General features: G+C 46.3%; 1 protein-coding gene across 5 annotated transcripts in view; it reads left to right on the top strand.

Annotated features, from left to right (window-relative positions):
- The window catches only part of LOC133357647 (nucleoporin p58/p45-like), a 30110-nt gene extending 13270 nt beyond the window's left edge, over positions 1–16840 (top strand). Inside the window, exons 7-15 of one of the 5 annotated variants that reach the window (XM_061575715.1) lie at positions 658–723; positions 1523–1697; positions 2492–2571; positions 3388–3506; positions 4573–4655; positions 6146–6395; positions 7778–7858; positions 10390–10491; positions 14574–16840. In XM_061575715.1, the coding sequence (XP_061431699.1) occupies positions 658–723; positions 1523–1697; positions 2492–2571; positions 3388–3506; positions 4573–4655; positions 6146–6395; positions 7778–7858; positions 10390–10491; positions 14574–14755 (1138 nt within the window). In that variant the 3' untranslated portion in view covers positions 14756–16840. Of the gene's footprint in view, positions 1–657; positions 724–1522; positions 1698–2491; positions 2572–3387; positions 3507–4572; positions 4656–6145; positions 6405–7777; positions 8186–10389; positions 10492–14573 lie in introns of those variants that run through there. The other 4 variants (XM_061575714.1, XM_061575717.1, XM_061575716.1 and 1 more) reach the window with 4 other exon arrangements.
- Positions 16841–18648: the final 1808 nt, after the last annotated feature.

The following is an 18648-nucleotide window of genomic DNA, read 5'->3' as shown; positions in this document are numbered from 1 at the left end:
CAATGAATACCACGACAAGCTGCCCAGCGAGGCCATTAAGGGAGACTTCAATTTATTTCATGAGATTTGACAGTCCAAATAAATGTGCCGATTTAAACATGGGCGTAATAGACTAAATTACCTGCAATGTGTCAGACCTCAGAAGCTAAGATGGGCTGAGTGGATCATGCTTGGATGGGTGACTGCCATGCAGAGAGCCTGTGTGGGGCTACATCGTGGGCAGCAGAGGGCAGTGCAGCAAAACGCGCTGGCGGGAAGGCCCCTCGTGGCAGTGGATGGACAAAAGTGCCGTACTTGTGCAAGTACGAGCAATGTAACAAATTATCGGCGCTGGTAGAAATTGAAGCTACGGATAATGAAAGTGATTTTGAACCACGTGGGTTTTCTCTCAATACCATCTTCTCCACTGTGATGGCTGGCAGAAAAAGCACCCAGGTGACAAAGTGACCGACTTGATTTGTTTTGCCGTACTTGTGCAAGTACGAGTAATGTCACAAATTATAGTCGCTCGTAGAAATTGAATCTACAGATGATGAATGTGATTGTTAACCACGTGGGTTTGCCCTCAATAGCATCTTCTTCACGGTGATGGCTGGGAGAATCAGCACCCAGGTAACAAAGTGACTGACTTGATGTTTTTGCTTCTATTTGTTTAAGGGACAGCAAGACACTGAAGTCCCAGGTTCTGCCACCTGAGATCTGCAAAGACGTTGAAAATTTCCAGTGAGTTTTGCTTTACTCATGTTAAATGTACGTTATTTGTCTTGTTTACAAGCGGGCGATCACCATTTGACAGGGATTTCTACTAATTTCGGGGAGATGGGTGTGTGGACAAATAAAAATGTTTAATATGAGACCAGGTGGCTTAACAGTCAGAGGACGAAGCTGGCACTGCTGAGATCCTGGGTTCATATCTGGGATTCAACCATATTCGATTAAATGGAGTTAATCCGTGTAGCGAGTCTACGGTCGCACGTCTAATCGATACAGGGGTGACCTGAACTCCAAACGTACGGCATATGCAAATTCAATAAAAACAGCGGTTCGTACGCACGAGAATGGATGCCCGTGTTGCGAGCTCACGAATCGATATTAAGCAATGAATCGATGATGCGACATTCCACCCCTACGAGCCACCTTCTGACAGCGCCTCTTAAAAACAAGTTGGGAACATTGCTGCATAGCTTGAGCAAGGTTTTGCAACGTGTGTTTGTCTTCGAAAGTTTTTCATCCGTTGTGCAGAAGCCGGCGCGTAGTTGTTGGCAGAATGCTTTTTCATATTTGCAATTATCCACCATTTTTTGCTCTAGTTTGTGTCTCTAATATTTTGGAAACTCATTAATAAAATTGGCCAGTTTTCTATAGATGAAGTCCTTAACAGCAACGCAACCAGGCTTAATGCCTTGGTTGGAAAACGTTAAACCCTTCCATCCTGCCCACCTAGCAACCATTACACCCCAAGAACAACAACTTCTTCAGCTTTTCCCAATGTCCCCCCTGTACCCGTTGCTCCGGCTCGCAGGAAGTTCGTTAAGGATCAGCGGCAGGTGCAGGAGGAGATCGGCCGCAGCTCCTCCAAGGTGATGCTGCGGGTGCAGGAGGAGACCAAGGCTCTGCGGCAGATGCTGTCGCTTGTGGCTGCTGGGCTCCAGCGCAGCACGCTCGCGGTCGACAAGCTGAGAGCAGAGGCTGCCCAGGTAAGGAAAGAAGCAATGTTCCCAACCCCTTGAGCTAGGAGAGATTAAAATCCTGAGTTTTATAAATAGTGCGTGCAAGGAGGGTGGATGGGTGGGCCCTTGACCTGACCTGTAGAGCAGGGCTGAATGAATGAATGGGCAGTGATTGATTATGCTCACTCAGTTGAGCATACTCAAGTTAGAGACCTATTGAGTGCTGCCAACAGTAAGGAGATTTGAGTAGGGTATGTCGTGAGAAGGGATGATGGCCGGTAGTAGAGGTTAACGATGGAATGGCAACCTAAACTCCACTTTTATTTTACCAGGTAAGGCCCACTGAGCTATATAGCTCTTTTTCAGAAGCAACTTGGCCAGAAATGATAGCTCAACTAAGTGGCTTATCACGGATGTTGGTTCTAAATGTGTATGGGAAAAACCAGATATACAAGCATCATAGTCAGGATCAAACCCACGACCTCCTGTATACCAGGGAAGGTAGTTAACATCCCTTGATCTTTAGCCGTGATCAATCCATTAGAACATCCACTGTGGAAATGGAGCGATTAAAATCAGTTCATGTACAAGTGCTAGATGGATTGTTGCTCCGCGAGAGATGGCGGCGACTTGCAGTGTTCTCCATCCAGCGGTGGATTGATCACGGCTAAAGATAAAATGAGTATAACTTCGAGTTTTTTTTTACTGTATTGTAAGTGTAAGAATCGATACAAGTTGGTGCATTGTTCTCAAAGCTACATAATTCCTGCCGGCAGTGCTGATGATTTACACGCGCTCGTTAACTTGCGTGCGCACTGCAGGAGCTGAAGAACGTGGAGATAGCGGTGCGCACGCGAGAGACGCCAGATGGCTTACAGCACGAGAACACGGCGCCCACCGAGTGAGCCATGCCCTTCATTATCGGTGTCCTTCAGTTTTGCTTTGCAAGTGCTTATTCACGTTTATTCATTAGTTCCCCCTGTCCGTAATGATGGTGGGGCACAATATTCGTCAACAGGATCCTCTTGTGAACGAAACTTGGGTTTGAAAGTTGGGGACTTTCCCAGGCCACTTTTGCAAATGTGGCCTATCCTGGTTTTTTTTGGAGCATTCAGCTGTTTTAGCAAATTCAATGTGAGACCATGTAAAAACCTGACCAAATTGATCAAAAGGGTTGCCCAAAAACTTGAGAGACACGATAGTACCAGCGAGGAAAATCCTTTTCTTAGCTGGTTTTTATTTCCACTTGAATTCTTGTCTTGGATTAATACACAGCCGACGCGGAGGGTTTGGGGGAGGGATACGTGACGTCAGCAGGAACACTGCGTGACGCTGCCGCATGCAGGTGACATCATATATGTGACGTCACCGCTCACTTGCCGTGCAAAATATATCCATTATTGCGCCCCCCCCCTCCAAAAAATTTTTTGCATTGTGTACAGTCTGGAAGCTACCCACATGCCAAATTTTAAGTTTGTTGCATGTCGGGATGTACGCTGAACATTTCGAACAGACACACGTATTCACAAATTTCCCTTTTATATATAGATAAAATATTGTTTCACATTAAATCGATCATATTACAGACGGACAGAGCAATGCATTTTCGCTCCAAACCTTGGCTTGTTTAGCATTAAAAACGACAAGAGAATGACCTTGTGGTTGAGTAACCGGCTGTGGCGGTATTGTTGGGTCTCCTCCCTGTCTTGCCGCTCAGGTATTTCCGCCGCTTGGCCGAGCAGTTCGAGGTGCAGATGCAGCTGTACAGGCGGCAGATCGAGGAAATGGAGAACCACATCACCTCCCAGGCCACCAGCGCGCACATGACACCACAAGGTGCGTATTGCGTCTTATATCGACGAGGCTCGATTATTGAAACTCACTACTCTAAGCAATGTCTGGAAAAAACATTACTGAGCTGCAGCAGAATTCTCTGGCACGTATCGTGACGGGTACGGCAAGATCCGACCGTGTCCGTCCAGTGTTCGCCGAGCTGCATTAGCCTCGATTGCCGAGTGAACACGTTATGAGGTCGCACTCATTACTACACAAATTGCTTGGCACAAATGAACCACAATACTTTTCTGACCTCGTCAAGGAGCATAAACCGGAATGCAAACTACGGTTTTGCTCACAGCGGCTGTTGGCGAGTGGATCTATGCACTTTTAAATAATCGAGATTGAAAAACTCAATTTCTTTAGAACTACTTTTTTGTGCTTAGTTTGTTGTCCTTCCCCTGCACCTGTGATTAGCACGGCTGGCTACTTACGGTGCGAAAGAAGTTCAACATACATACATACATCTGTATCAGAGGCCCGGCGAGGGATTGCTTGGAGGGATATGACTACGTAGAGACATCGAGCCAGCACTGCCGAGGGGCCTGGGTCTGATCTTGGGTTGTTAATCGATTGTAAATGCATCCATTTTTGTCATTGTTTACAGAATAAATTTTTCAATTTGAAAAGTCATGGAATAGATTATCTTGTTCTGTGCCGTCGAAGATCACTCAATCTTTTCATGTTTTTTGGCATACGTTGAATCTTTCTCAAAACATCGAACGTTCCACAATTTTATTTCAATCTGCCATATCGTTAATTCCTTAATATCGGATGATACCTTTTTGGCACCCTGTGCTTCATAAATGTTATCCCAAATAAGGTGAAATGGTGATTTTATTTGCTAGACTTTTGTTATCGTCTCTATTTAAAAAAATGCAAGGATGACAAACGCCCTCATCCCGCTGAATGCTCGACAGATACGAGGCCCGTGCTGCAGAATGCTCTTGTGCCGTATTTACACGTCGCGGGCCTTTGCATTATTGAAGTGAAGCCGACTCGAAGTTCGTGTCAAACGTACGCCTCGTCATTTACCCAGCCTGTCTGTATATCGTACGTCCTGCAGACCTGTCGCTGGCCATGCAGAGGTTGTACGAGACGTTCATCGCGCTCGCCGCGCACTTGCAGACCGTTCACGAGACTGTCAAGGTGAGAACGTATCTCCGCTGCCTCTGAACGAGCGATGACGCGTCCGCCTCCAAACCCAGGCCACCACCGCCTAACCCTATAATGGTATAGTTGACATCATCGGTGTCCACATTTTAGTGCTCCACTGCTTCAGTCCTCGGCCGGTAGTGGACATTCCAGGTTAAACTATTTTTATTTTACCAAGTAAGGCCCACTGAGCTATTTAAAGCTCATTTTCGAAAGCGACCTGACCTCAAACGATAGCCCAACAAAGCGGCTTATTGGATGGAAATTTATAGCAGCCAAATACTCTCAACGCATGTATCTAAATGTGGAGGGAAAAACCTGAGGACCCGGAGAAAAATCCACACAATCACGGGGAGAACATGCAAACTCCAAATATACAGGCGTCGGGGTCGGGATCGAACCCACGACCTGTATGACAGGCGAGGTAGTTAACCTTTCTCAACCGCATCCACTGCATAAACCATGCCAGGTGCAGATACCGAATACACAAATGGGAAATGAAACTCTCCAATGTGTGACTGGTCATCCAGAACAGACCACACAATGTATGACGACGCAATGCCCGATCCACAAATATGGAGACATTACGGCGATACATTCTGCTGCTCCTGACGCGGTTATCTGGGCTTGACCACTTGAATGTAAAATGTTAGTTCTTGCTCTGCGTCTGCATCAGCCATAGAAAAGAAGAAGATTGCTGTGGTGGAGACCAGTGTCTCTTGCCCAGGAATATAATCGATCGTTGTTTGCTGCCTTCTGACTGCGCACTGCTGAGATCTTCCCCCGTTCACATCCAGGCTGAAGCCTTTTCTCTTTTGCCCATGACTCTCCCTATGAACTGTCTTCATTTGCACTTCCACCACAATGTCCTCTCAACTCCCTGTCTGGCCAAAAGCAAACTTCATCTCTTTCCATGCTCTCAAAACATATCATCAGCTCTGAGCCAATCCGCAACCGAATGAAAGCGTCGCCAAGCCATTCATCGTCGAGCGATCTAACAATCCCATTGGCACCTGCGCACGAGCTCATTTAATCGCTCCATCTCCACGGTGGATATCCTTTCGGGCGTATTCCGTCCCGTGGCTGCTACCCGGTCGTTCTTCTCGACCTTGTTGGAGCGGTGGCCACGTGCGGTAACCGGGAACTCACCCAAGAGGTCGTCAACCACGGAGGTGGAGACGTTCAGGTGGTATCTCGCAAGACGCTGGGGAGGCGGAAAAGTCTTGGGGGATGTCGAGTTCTTCATTCAGCAGCGGATTAATCATGGCTATGGAGGCGATGTGCTAAAGTAGTAACTGATTGGTACGCTGTGTGTACGTCACAAACCTTACTGATTGGCCATGTCGGGTGGCGATGGGTTGACGACGCATTCATATTCTCCCTGATCTAACCAAAAAATTACTTTTATTGCCATGGTGTTAAAAGGGACCGAGCACTTCCATTTTACCCAGTGCTAATGACTTGTCGCGATCTCGCGAATGCAGAGGCAAAAGGAGCAGTACCTGAGCTTCCGCAAAACGTACCACGGGGACGACACGGACGTGTTTGAGGCCCACCGCATGGCCAGCAAGCGCGTGCGCGACGGCCCTGGGCCGGGCCTCACCACGGGCCCCGCGCCCTTCGGCAGCCTCCCCAACGCCGCCGCCGTCGCCATGGCAGCCACGCTCACGCAGCAGCAGCAACAGCAGCAGCAGCACCAGCACCTGGGGACAGCAGCAGCGGCGGCAGCAGCAGGTTTCTATAGTGCGATTTTTTTCTACGTTTGCATTCCACTAGCGTTTTACGATGCGATTTGCTTTGTATTTATTACGCGTGTGTCATCATGTATGTATGCATGTATGAGATTAGTAGAGCACTGTTATTCGTGTAATTTTTACAGCATGAAGGCAGTCAGAAATGGGCTATGTTGATGCCATGTAAGCTCCACAGAGCGTTTCCTACTTGAGCCTACGGCCGAACTGGCGACCAGTTAGTGACAAATCCAGGCCAGTGGCCGGCAGTGAGTTTCACAAAGAAGTTAAGCAGCGCTGTCGCTGGATAGTGCCTGGATGGATGACCGCCAATCAATAACACCGGTCGAGGTTTTTTTGGGTGAGATTGCGTAGATATAGATGTCGTTAAACCCGCCACCACTCGACAAAGCCAATTAGTGAGGTTTGTCACATAATCAAAACATGCCAATTAGTTACTAGTTGAATTGTTATTGTAAATTAGAATTACTCTCCAACACACGGTGTGCTGCGCTAATAACTAATTGGCATGTTTTGATTACGTGACAAACCTCACTAATTGGCTGTTGGGTGGTAGCGGTTTTAATGACATTTATATCTCTGCGATCTCACCCAAAAAAAACCTCTTGTGGATAATATTGGTGGGAAAGGCTACATGTTAAAACAATACAGGTGTTGTATACTACTGTGGGGCTACATTGTTAGCTGTGCATACAATTTGCAGATGTGACAAATGTTCCCAACCTTTAGGCCACACTGACGAGAATCGTAAAGTATGGTCAAATATCCATAATGGAGGTGTTTAGTTACAAGTTAAGCACACCGATGTGTTGGAGAGTAAACCCACAACATTTATAATTCGAGCACGACATTTCACTGGTAATTACAATCAGTCTCATCAGGTGTCGGATAACATTGGTCGTGAAAGCCTCCGTGTTAAACTATGGATTTGACCAAAGGGCTGTGCCTTAACCCTTTCCCCGTTGGCAGATGTCTGGAAGTTGCAGGTTGGGTGTCCCATTCACCCGCTGAATCTCAGAACGCGCGAGCGGCTCTGCGTTAATTTTATTTAGAGAGTCGTAGTAGCAGCGCCGTTGTTTTTAAAGACATTGCACTCACCGCAGAGAACCGTTGCAACATGACCGCACTCTGATAGGTGGCTTTAAACTTTGCCACACACCCTCCCGCATAGCCTTGTGGGAGCCTCCGTACCGAAAAAATACTTTTATTTCAGTTTTTCCTCCGGTGTCGTTTTGATGATGATTCACACACGTACGTCATTGGAACGGGGAAATGGTTGACACTGTTTGAGAGATAAAGGCCCAAGAATATGAAGGTGTGAAGGTTAATGAGATTGCTGGTGTGTTTCTGCCGTTTCTGCCACAGGGTCCCAGGGCTCGCTAGGTCTGGGCATAGCTCCCTCGCTCGGTACTGGCCTCTCAGGGGGCCTCGCCTCATCCCTGGGAGGTACCCAAATGCTCACTCTGCCCTTTGGGTCGTACTCGTCTAAGGTGCCCATCGCCTGATGCTCTGGTCTATGAGCCTTTCAAGTGTTCGAGTTACATTCGCGGCCCCGTTGACGTTTATTAATCCACTCTGGAACCTTCGCGACGAGCTGATTTCATTGCTTCAATTTCCTCGGCAGACGTTCCTTGGACTGCCACTCCCGTCCCTATTTTTGGTTTTCTTGGCCGTCCCTTCTCACAATGTGCCCTCCCCAAATTTACATCACAAGGACGGCAATTCTTTTGCACTATTACAATTTATTTATAAAATAAAGAATATTAAAACTCACACGAGTGCATTCAATTTTCTTTTACTTTTTAGAGCATTTTGCATGCATAATTGGAATGGATAGGAACAGTAGGAAACCCAATAAATGAAATAGGTGATTTATTTGACATGCTTGGGATATGAGGATAATATGGGCTTGTTAGCTAGGACCTTTGAAGGGACACCACTACTGAGACCGGATGCTTTAGCTGTGAGGTGAGATCTGCGAGCAGAACATTTTACGATTATTTGGTGATACTGCGTGAGCCATGGTGCACAAAGCACAAAACGACGCTAAACTCAACACATTTTGTCAAGAGCACTGCCTGAAATGGGAAGAAAAAAAATCTAGACAACGTTTTTGGGCAACAACCCTAGAAGAACTATTGCCTGAACAGTTGCCTATCATATAGATATCTGGGGCCGTTGCCCTAAATGTTGCCTATTATAATTTGATGTACATCAAATTGGGCCTTATGAAACAGTTTGTCAGAGCTGTAGATAAGGAGTCGGCAGCCTTCAAGTACCTTCAACATTTCTTCCCTAAGCTGTCTGAGGCAAAGGTCAAAGCCGGTGTCTTCGTCGGAACACAGATGAAGAAGATCCTGGAGTGCAATGAATTCCCCAAGAAGCTCACTAGTCGAGAGAAAGTGGCTTGGAACCGCTTTGTCGCAGTGGTTCGTGGCTTCCTGAGCAATCACAAGGTCGAAAACTATGTGGAGGTGGTTGAGACTCTGGTGAAGAATTATGGCACAATAGGCTGTAGGATGTCCCTCAAAGTCCATATCCTTGATGCTCATCTTGATACATTCAAGGAGAACATGGGAGCGTCTTCGGTGGAGCAAGGCGAGCGCTTCCACCAGGATAATACTGGACTTTGAACGCCGCTACCAAGGACAGTATAACGAGAACATGATGGGAGACGACATTTGGGGGCTGATTCGTGAAAGTAATTTACAGTAGAACACTGTGTAACAAAAAATATGTTTTTTGTTCCTGGGTAGTAAGTGCTATTTTCAATTTGCATATACCTCAAAAGTACAGAAATGGCTATTATTCCCCACAAACTTTGCTTTTGTTACGACACAAAAGCAAAGTTATTAATCCACTCCATTAATAACACTGTGTAACAAATGTATTCATTTTTTGTTCCTGGGTAGTAAGTGTTATTTCCGAATTGCTTATGCCTCAGGTACAGAAAATGGCTATTATTCCCCACAAACTTTGCTTTTGTGACCAGGACAGTGATATTTTGAAATGTACCTATATTAAATGAGAAAATGTGTGCATCATGAGACCTCCTTTGCCAGTATTATATTATAATAGGGTTTTCCCCTTTCTGGCAATAAAACAGGTGTTAAGATGTTAAAACACCAATCTGAAACCTTTGCAAGGAATCATTCTGCATTAACACATATACTTGTGGTGCATGTGCATGTTCACACGATAGTGCCAAGTACAAGAAAGGTGAACAAATGACCCAAACACATACAAATAAACCATCCCCATCCTGACTTAAAGCTTTCGTGACTGCAGGAATTCATATTCTTTGGGTCTTTCGGTAAAGTCACGTGACTTTACCGAAAGATCCAAAGAATATGCATCCCCATCCTACCAGGCAAAGCCCACTGAGTTATTAACTTATTTTTCAGAAGAAACCTGGCCACAATTGAGATAGCTCAACAAAGTGGCCCATGATTTGGACATTGCACAAAAATAATGTAAATAATCTCAATGCATGTTTCTAAATGTGGAGGGGAAATTCCGAGGACCCGGAGAAAAAATCCACATGACCACGGGGAGAAAATGCAAATTCCAAAAATACAGGCTTCATAGTCGGCAAAACGGCAGCAAATTAAAGTGTGCAAACAAAACAGCAAAAAAAAATCTCGTTTGAAAAATGCGCATTAAAGTAGTTAATTATAAATCTTTACAAGCATCATTACAAGTTGGGAATACAATAATGAAAAACAACTGCGAGAGCAAGCGTGTTTGAGGAAGGGTGTATCTGCCATGGGCCACAATACAAACTTTTTGTAAGATTCTGGACTATAATATTTTATTCCATTACGGCCTAGCCTTTGTAGACTGAGCCTGCGTGTGGCGCATGGTGCTGGGTCGCCCCCACGCGTGCACGCGCTCACTCGCGCACACACACATAGAGAGAGCGCCTTCTGTCTCACGCCATCGCTGTGCTTGCTGTGCTCCGTGTGTGGGGTGGGCAGGCTCTACGTTTGGAGGGGGCTCGGGTTTCGCCTCCGGCTCCTCCTTCAACTCGGGCTTCAGCTTTGGCGCTGCCAACAAGCCGTCCGGCAGTCTGAGCGCAGGCAAACATTTTCGTTGTTTGTTCTTCGTGTACAGCGACCGTTGAGATTCTGGGTGCTTCGGAAGCATAGTGAATGCCACCCTCTAGACATTTATTACCTTTTTTCTACTGCACGGGCCACGCCGAGCCAGGTCGATTTTCTAATGCAGTAAGCGCCGAGCCATGCCATTAACGTTGCCACGCTGTGACCGAATTGAGACGCATGTCAGCGACGCGGTTGAAGCCGTGTTCGAGTTGAATGCCGATTGACGGTACACGCAACGAATGCGTCGTTAGCCCCATCCCTGACCCTGCTTGGCCTCCGAGCCAGATGCAGACAGACGTCTTGTGAGGTCAGCGTATCGGCGGTGAGGTTCTGACTTTTTGCGGCAAACGACCATTGGAAAACCACCCATACTGTGAGAGCCTTGCGCTAGTTCAGCATGGGTGAGCCAGTGGAAAAAGCGGCATCACTTTCTGTAATACAGCACAATCTGGATTTCTAACAAGTTTAAATTGGAGGAGGCTGGGTTGGCACAGAGGTCAAGAGCAGTGAGCTGGCAACACACTGAGATCTTGGTTTCTCATTCAGGCAGCTGCCTGTGATTACACCAGGTTCTGCAGTGTAGTAGTGAGTTGGATGGTCTTAGGCAGGACACACCAATGTCTGCACAAAATTTCATCTCATTAAATTTGGTTGTGCACTTAAATTTGGCTAAATTTCCAGCTCTGGCAGAGCATTGTGGGGAATTAATTGTCCCCTTCTGTGCGGCACAGAGGTCACTTTGGAGCATCTGTGTGCCATTCCCTAAACACAAATGATTGCACTGCTCTCCCCGAATGGATTTTTTCGTGTCGTGATATGAAGCAGATATGGATTTTTTTTTAAACACGAACAGCATAAAAACAAGCATAAAATTGGTGTTTCAAGATGCTTATAGATGGCGGGCTCAGTGGGGCGGTCAGAGGACTGAGCCGGCACCCTCTAATCAGTTCTAGACCGCACGAGCATGGATTGGAGGTAACGAGCGATGTCCCCCGCAAATAGGTTGATTGGTGGCTTTACCCAGGCCCCTTTCGCGAATGAGACTTCCCCTGGTCTCACGTGAGTTCTCGCCTGATCAAACAAAAACTTGACTTGCCCAGTGAGCTCATTAGGGCCTCTGACCTGCTGAACTTCTAAGGCCTTGCAGTCTCCATCATTGGGAAAGAGATGCCCCTGCTGACGTGCAATCATTACCGAGCGTGTAATGATTCATTTTTAAAATGGATTATTATGCTCACGATACATAAATTCATGCGTGTAAGAACCAACTATTTAATTATGTGCAAGTTGTAGTTAAATGTTAAATTTAGGCTGATTGGTCTCAATGAGACACTCTCAAAAGTATAGTCAATTTTGTTTCATTATTTGGATGATAACAATAGAATGTTATTGGCATAAATTGTACATAATTGATTCTCGTGCCGTTCTGTGCACGTATCATGCACGTAATAATTGATGAATCGTTCTCTACTTAAATACCGACAACGCTACACCACCGGCTTGCTGTGCTCGGTGGATTATTTGGCCCGCAGCAATTCACCGCAAATCCTTAGGTGTTGCTTAGTGCCGCGCCTGCCGCAACACGAATCGCAACTCAAAAGACCCACACTTTTTTCCCCTAGTTTGGAGATAAAAAATATATATAAAATAATCCTGGCCTACTACACCTGGTCCAGATGCCTGCTTATTGTGACCAAACCAGTATTGGGATTCCATGTGGCTTGCGAGACTCCACCATGGCAGCGCGCTAGCCTCGTTCACAGGACACGGGAGATTATATTTTTACGCTGGGCGTAAGTGGTGGACGCACACTTGTTATCCAGTGCTTTGAAAGCAGCGTTGTTTCGGTGGATCACAGATAGGCAAATAACTATGCATCGAATCGTCAAATTAAAATCGATTCCTGTGCTCGTGATGCACACATCACGTGTCTGAAACGGATATTTATGATGTATAAAAATGAAATGCATTTTGAATGTTACACTCGGGCTAGAGGAGCGAACAAAACTTTCTAAAGGAGACAAAATTCTGGAAACGGCACAATTAGGACAGTAAAATAAAAAATGATGTTCTTGATATTAATTGCAACCTCATATCACGGGAGATTATTGGTTCGTTGGCGGTTGAATAATTGGACACCGAATTACAGATTTGGAACTCCTAAATCCATAGGTTGCAATTTCGCCAGGAGTTGGTAGCACAGCAAGTAGATTAGATAACCCATCTGTGTAGACCTTCCTTTACATCCCCTCTTCTGTCTGGGTTTTCTCCGGTTACTCCAGTTTCTTCTCACACGCAAACACTCCCTAAGAAGGCAATTGGCCAAACGTTCCAATGCAGGACCATCTTCAAAAGAAGATCTGAGGCTTTTCTGGATAAATAAATGATGTCATTATAATAACCTAAATAATTTGCATTTAAATAATATAATGAATGTGGTCAGTTTTTGTCATAGCATGATCTGTACACAACAAAATTGTTGCCAGATAAGGATTTGCATTTAAAGGCCACTTAAATTCCTCAGCAACTCAAGCTCCTTACATTTCATCTCATCGCAATCATTTGAATGCCCGACTATGGTTTATCCCTGGGGACCCCTGGTGACAGCTGCCCCTATGCGGCACAAGGTGAACGCAGCACCGTCCTGCAAGTGGATATCACTGTGCCAGTAGGGGGCCATGCTGGTACGTGCTTTTTCCGTTTGAGGTATTTCAAGATTATTCAAATTTGCACCTTGACACCAGCACTCGCTTGGCCTACTTATTTTCATTCAACATGACGGGATATTTAACGTTCACTGTCAAGAAAACCACATTTTTTGGTAAACCCCTTCCTGAAACCTCTGCAAGTTGCAAGGTGGTGGTTGTCCTATTCACCGCTGAATCTTGGAACGCGCACACGGTTGGCGTTAGTTTCATTTAGAGAGGCATCGTAGCTGCGCTGTTTTTAAAGACATTGTACTCGCGGCAGAGAAACATATTGACACGACACACTCGATGATAGCTGCCGCCAAAACTGCCACGCGCCCTCCGGCATGGCCGTGTGGGAGCATCAGTACCGATAGTTATTTTAGTTAAGTGCTTCTGATGACGTACATGTACGTCATCGGACTGGGAAAGGGTTAATACACCAACGGTATTAACCAGGGCACCTGCAGGGTTTTAACCAGGGCAGCTGCAGGGTTTGAACCGCAAGCCTCTGCAACAAGCTACAAACGTACGAGCTCTCGGTCGTTTCACCGCCATCGGATAGCACTTTATTTTCAGATTAGGCATTTCACTGCACTGACTTAAAATGTAACATTTCCTCACATGAAAATGTGTCAGGCGCATCATCCAGCACTTGAACAACATTATCCCTGGCACCTGCTGCCGCATGCATAGGTTCTACACAAAAAGGAGCATTGCAGGCACATTTCTGGTGTCCTTGGGCATCTGTCCCAGATGCAGTAAGTAGGACCCTATCAACTCGGTGTCCACTTTCATTCTCTGCGCGACATACAGCAGCACATTAAACCATTTTCCATAGACAATACGGACAGCATTAATAAAACAACACAATGTATCCCTGTGTTATACAATCTTGTGCTTTCTGGCACCACATTTCTGCACCCTGATCTCTTGTTTTGAAAATCTTTAATAGTTACTGCAGGTATCTCTTACAAAATTACCTCCTTGTCTGATTAGGCTGTCGGTGAAACTTATGGCCGCTAGACGGAACTGCGGAAGTGCGCTACTTTTCCCGGGTTATTTGTACAGCCTGCCATTCGACTAAGCGTTGTGAAGCCATTTATACCGCTGTGTGGACAGAGGCGAGGAGGGAGGGTTTAATACACGTGCACCTTTGTTTCAACTGCGGGGGGCAACAAGTAGATCGCATCGCAAGTCAAGTGTTGCTCACCGCAGCTACACCATAGCGCAAGTGCACGCAGTTATATGCAAAGAATATTGTAAGTGTGGCCAGCGATACTTTGGTGGGATCTCCTGAAAGGTGTGGACCACAGTCTCGGACCTCACGCGGCACGTGTAATGGAATCCCCCCCACCCTTGTGGCGGCAGGCTTTGCAGGCACAGCAGGAGGGAGTTCCACCTCCGGGTTCAGCTTCAGCAACCCGGGACTCAACCCGTCGGCTGGGCTCACCTTCGGCGTCTCGTCCACGCCTGGCCTGGGTCTGGCCAACGTCTCCCAGCCGCTGCAGCTCAAGAAGCCACCACCGGGGAACAAGCGCGGGAAGAAGTGAAAGGACGGCCGACGGGGGCCGGCGGTTCTGTTTGTGGAGCCCATCGGCAGCGGGTGGTGGGCAGAGCGACCGGGGTGAAATGGAAGAAGCGAAGGGGGTGATGAGAAAGGGGTTTGGGACTGGCAATCGATGCAGTGACGTAACAATTCTTAGATTGTCCCGAATCCACAATGTTAAGTTAAAAAGTGTCTCCCTAAGCGAGCAAGCGAGCAAGCATTGGGGGCTTGGTGACCCTGACCCGATGGAGGAAATTCAGCATTGTCATTGTGGGGACCCGTCCCTCCATAGGACAACTGCTGTGGACTTTGCCACATCGAGATACTTGTTTTTTTCCACCTTTTGGGGATGGTGTGCCAAGTCGACCTCATTGGGGTTCGAATGGATGTTCTTCTGGTTGGGGCAGATGCTCTGACCACAGCGCCACCTGGCCGGATTGACCCTTGCCAACGACACAAAAGAAAATTGACCACGTGTTGTGCTAGTTGCTGAAGCGCAACTTTCCATTGGTCTGATTTTTAAGTTGGGGAAATAAGAGCTGAAATGTATTCTGTAAAGAGCCCAAAGTGCCCGTCATCAATCGTAAGCATACTTTTAAGCCCATTTGCCCCAAGTCACTCGCACAACACTCATTACCTCATATGTAAAATAGAGAAACCCGAAAGTTTCCGATAAACTCGCCGAGTTCCAGGGCTGGAAATTGTAGCATTTCATTGTCTCGGTGACTGAAAAACTAAACATTATTATAGCTTACTTCTTTTTTCTCCCCCTCAATTTTAACTTGGCACTAAGCTATACATTTTGCAACAGGGTAGGAAGGTGAATTGCTGGGGAGGGGTGATTGGTGCATTGGGGTTGGAGGGTTGTTGAGTGAGTGGAGTGCAGATGTCGCATTACCACAACTGTTGAGATGTGAAGCTGGCCCGGAAAAGTTGCTAGGCCCACATTCCCATGGCAGTCTTGCCGAGGCGAAGTCAGTCCCCCTACCACACCGTTTGGCTCTCATTTTAAAAAGTAAAGCTTTACTCGGCTTCCCAGTTCAGTCTCCAGACTGTGTCGTTGCCATCGTGCCGTGAGAGGGAGAAGCCGTGAAGAAAACTTAACTTTTTTTTTCAGGGGACTTTTCCCGAATAGCAATATTTTATATACAAAATAATAGAAAATTACAACAAAAATACTTTTGGTTTGGAACATTGTACTCTAAAGCAAGCGTGCATGAAACTGTAAAGCAATGTTATAATAGTATCCCTCTGGCCACAGAGAGAAAGGAGGCAAGGAAGAGGCAGAGAGGATGCACCGGGTAACAGAGCGCTGCCCGGCTATGGAAGCATTGGACAATACTCTATGACTGTTGCAGAAACAGCCCGGCATGGCTTTGGGTATGTTGCACATTGGTCGTGGAAACGGAGCACACATTGTGTAGGGGTAGAGCACAGGGCAGCAGGTGGAAGGTGGTTAGATGATTAGAATGGAGTAAGTCAGGAGGGGGAAAGAGAAACTAAACACATCTCTTATTTTACCAGGCTCGGCCTGCTGAGCTATATAGGAGCTCTTTTTCACGAGTGACTTGACCACAAATGACAGCCCGGCCGAGTGGCTTATCACGTGGAAATCTAGAGCAGCCAAATACTGCAAACGCATGTTTCCACAAATGTGGAGGGTGGAAACCGGACGACCCGGATAAAAATACACAGGGACAACACACAAACTCCAAATATATAGCAGGCGTCCGGGGTCAGGGTCGAACTCACGACATCCTGTATATTCGGTGGGGTAGTAAATATCTCGCCACCGTGGCACCCACCCGGCAAGTGGCTGTCACTGGAATGGGTGGCAGCTTCGTCTCGTGCTTAGCAGCACGAAATGAGACCCGTTGATAATTTCCAAGAGGATATATTTTAACTATCGTTGAACGTGTGTGTGTACGCGTGTGGTGGTGTTGTTCTGGGAGTAGTGGAATGTGAAAGTTGTCTGATTTGCCGAGGTGAAGGCTGCATAGGCTTTTCAACCTCTCAGTGACGGGTACTGTGAAGTTGCTATGCAGTATGAATGTTGTCTAAAATAAAAGTGGCTTCTTTGCGCAAGACAGACCGAGTCTCAAGATGCCTTTTTTCAGGTGGGATCCTGCATGGAGGCGTTTGACCATTTATACTGAGTTTATGTTCACGTGGGAGGAAACCTGATCCTGATGAAAATCCACGAACGAGAGGGGATGACGCCGCACAGATGGGACCCCGAACTCATTTGCTGTACAGTGGTCTCTCGGCGAACGATATTAATTAGTTCGCCGAAAACCATCGTTAACTTAGACGATCGTTAATCGAATATAGGAAATAGATGTGCAAGGGCTTTATTTGTTCCAAGACGATCGGAAGTTGACTTTTTTCCACCCTAAAAACATAGTTTATAATATTTAAACACGCAATTATAAATTAACATATGAACATTAAAGTATTCATAATAGAAACATGGGTAAATAATGAGAAGAGCATACAAAGGTGCATAAGTAGAGCATTGCATTGCTTAGGCTAAGACAATGCCTTAAGGGGTTGATGGAGAAGTTGGGTTGGGAGAAAATAGTTTTCATCACTTGTCTTCACATTCATTTTAGGGGCCATTGTTAGTGATCTTATGTTTTAAGTAAAAAAAAAAGTCTTCAAGGGCATCGTTTTCATAAGCAACGCACCATCAAACACTGAAAAGCTGTCAGCCAGTTGCTCTCAAAACGCTCATAAAATGGCGTTGATGATTGGCTCAGGTTTGCTGCCAAGTCTGCTTAAGGAGCACTCCGATTGGCCAGAATTGGTGTGTCCGCGTGATATCATAAACATCGAAAATGTATCAGGAACAATGGGGGAACCCTATGGGAGGCGGATTGTGAATCCAAATACGGTAAACCGAGGGACCACCCAACAGATTTAGGATTTTTTTTCTAATTCCTTCACGATCTTGCCTCCCAAAGTTCTAGATTGCAGGGCACCATAACCACTATTTGGCCCCAGAGTAAAACTTGCTAACTTCAGATGGGGTGCCATAGTGGCGAGATGTTAACTACCTCGCCTGGTATACAGGTCATAGGTTTAATCCCAACCCTGGTGCCTGCTGTATATTTGGAGTTTGTATTTTCTTCCTGTGGTTGCAATGGATTTTTTCTCCAGGTCCTTTGGTTTTTCCCTCCACATTTCGAAACATTGAAGCGATGACCCCAGGGCCGACCCAGTACACGCTGGTGAAACTGTCACTCGGCTGGCCTGGGAACACCTGGCAATTCCTCCAGAACAGCTAGAGTCCGTCCCAGGGAAAAGGTCTGAGACCCTCCTACGCAGCATCCTGCCCCCCGCTACCCTCACCAGGACAAGCGGATTGTGAAACAAACTTTGAGTATTTAGCTGCTATAAATTTCTACATAGCCACTTTGTTGAGCTATAATTAAATGTGGTCCGGTCTCTTCTGAGAAAGAGCTGTGTGGGCCTCATTTGGTAAAATAGTTTAGTTTTATTTTAAGATATCCTGAATTTGAATCCAGGTAGCCAACCTGTGATTAAACTGGGTTCTCAATTATGATTTGGCCTCCGTCCGGTCATCAACGACCATACAATTCGGCAAAGTTTCAAATTATTAAAATGTTAAATCAATGTCATGCGATGAACATTATTACTCTTGGTGGCAGGGCGAATGAGTACTGCCCTCAATGTTGACCAGAGGTCGCTTAAAAGCGATCTCGGTGGAAGCTCTGATGTCCGCTGCCCCGTTCACGAACAGCAAAGGGGGTTGGGGGCCCGCTCCTTCCCGAGAAATCCGAATGGCTGCCTTCGTCACGTGACGTGATGCCACCATTGACCACATTTGGGATAAAGTTTGGAGGGGGGAAAGACGACACAAATGTAAATGAAATA

The sequence above is a fragment of the Lethenteron reissneri genome, chromosome 59 (assembly GCF_015708825.2).
Source record: "Lethenteron reissneri isolate LAM-NWPU_2019-01 chromosome 59, ASM1570882v1, whole genome shotgun sequence".
In the NCBI taxonomy this organism is placed as follows: Eukaryota; Metazoa; Chordata; class Hyperoartia; order Petromyzontiformes; family Petromyzontidae; genus Lethenteron; species Lethenteron reissneri.
Note: the sequence above shows the minus strand (reverse complement) of the source record. Positions and strands in the feature narration are given on the sequence as shown.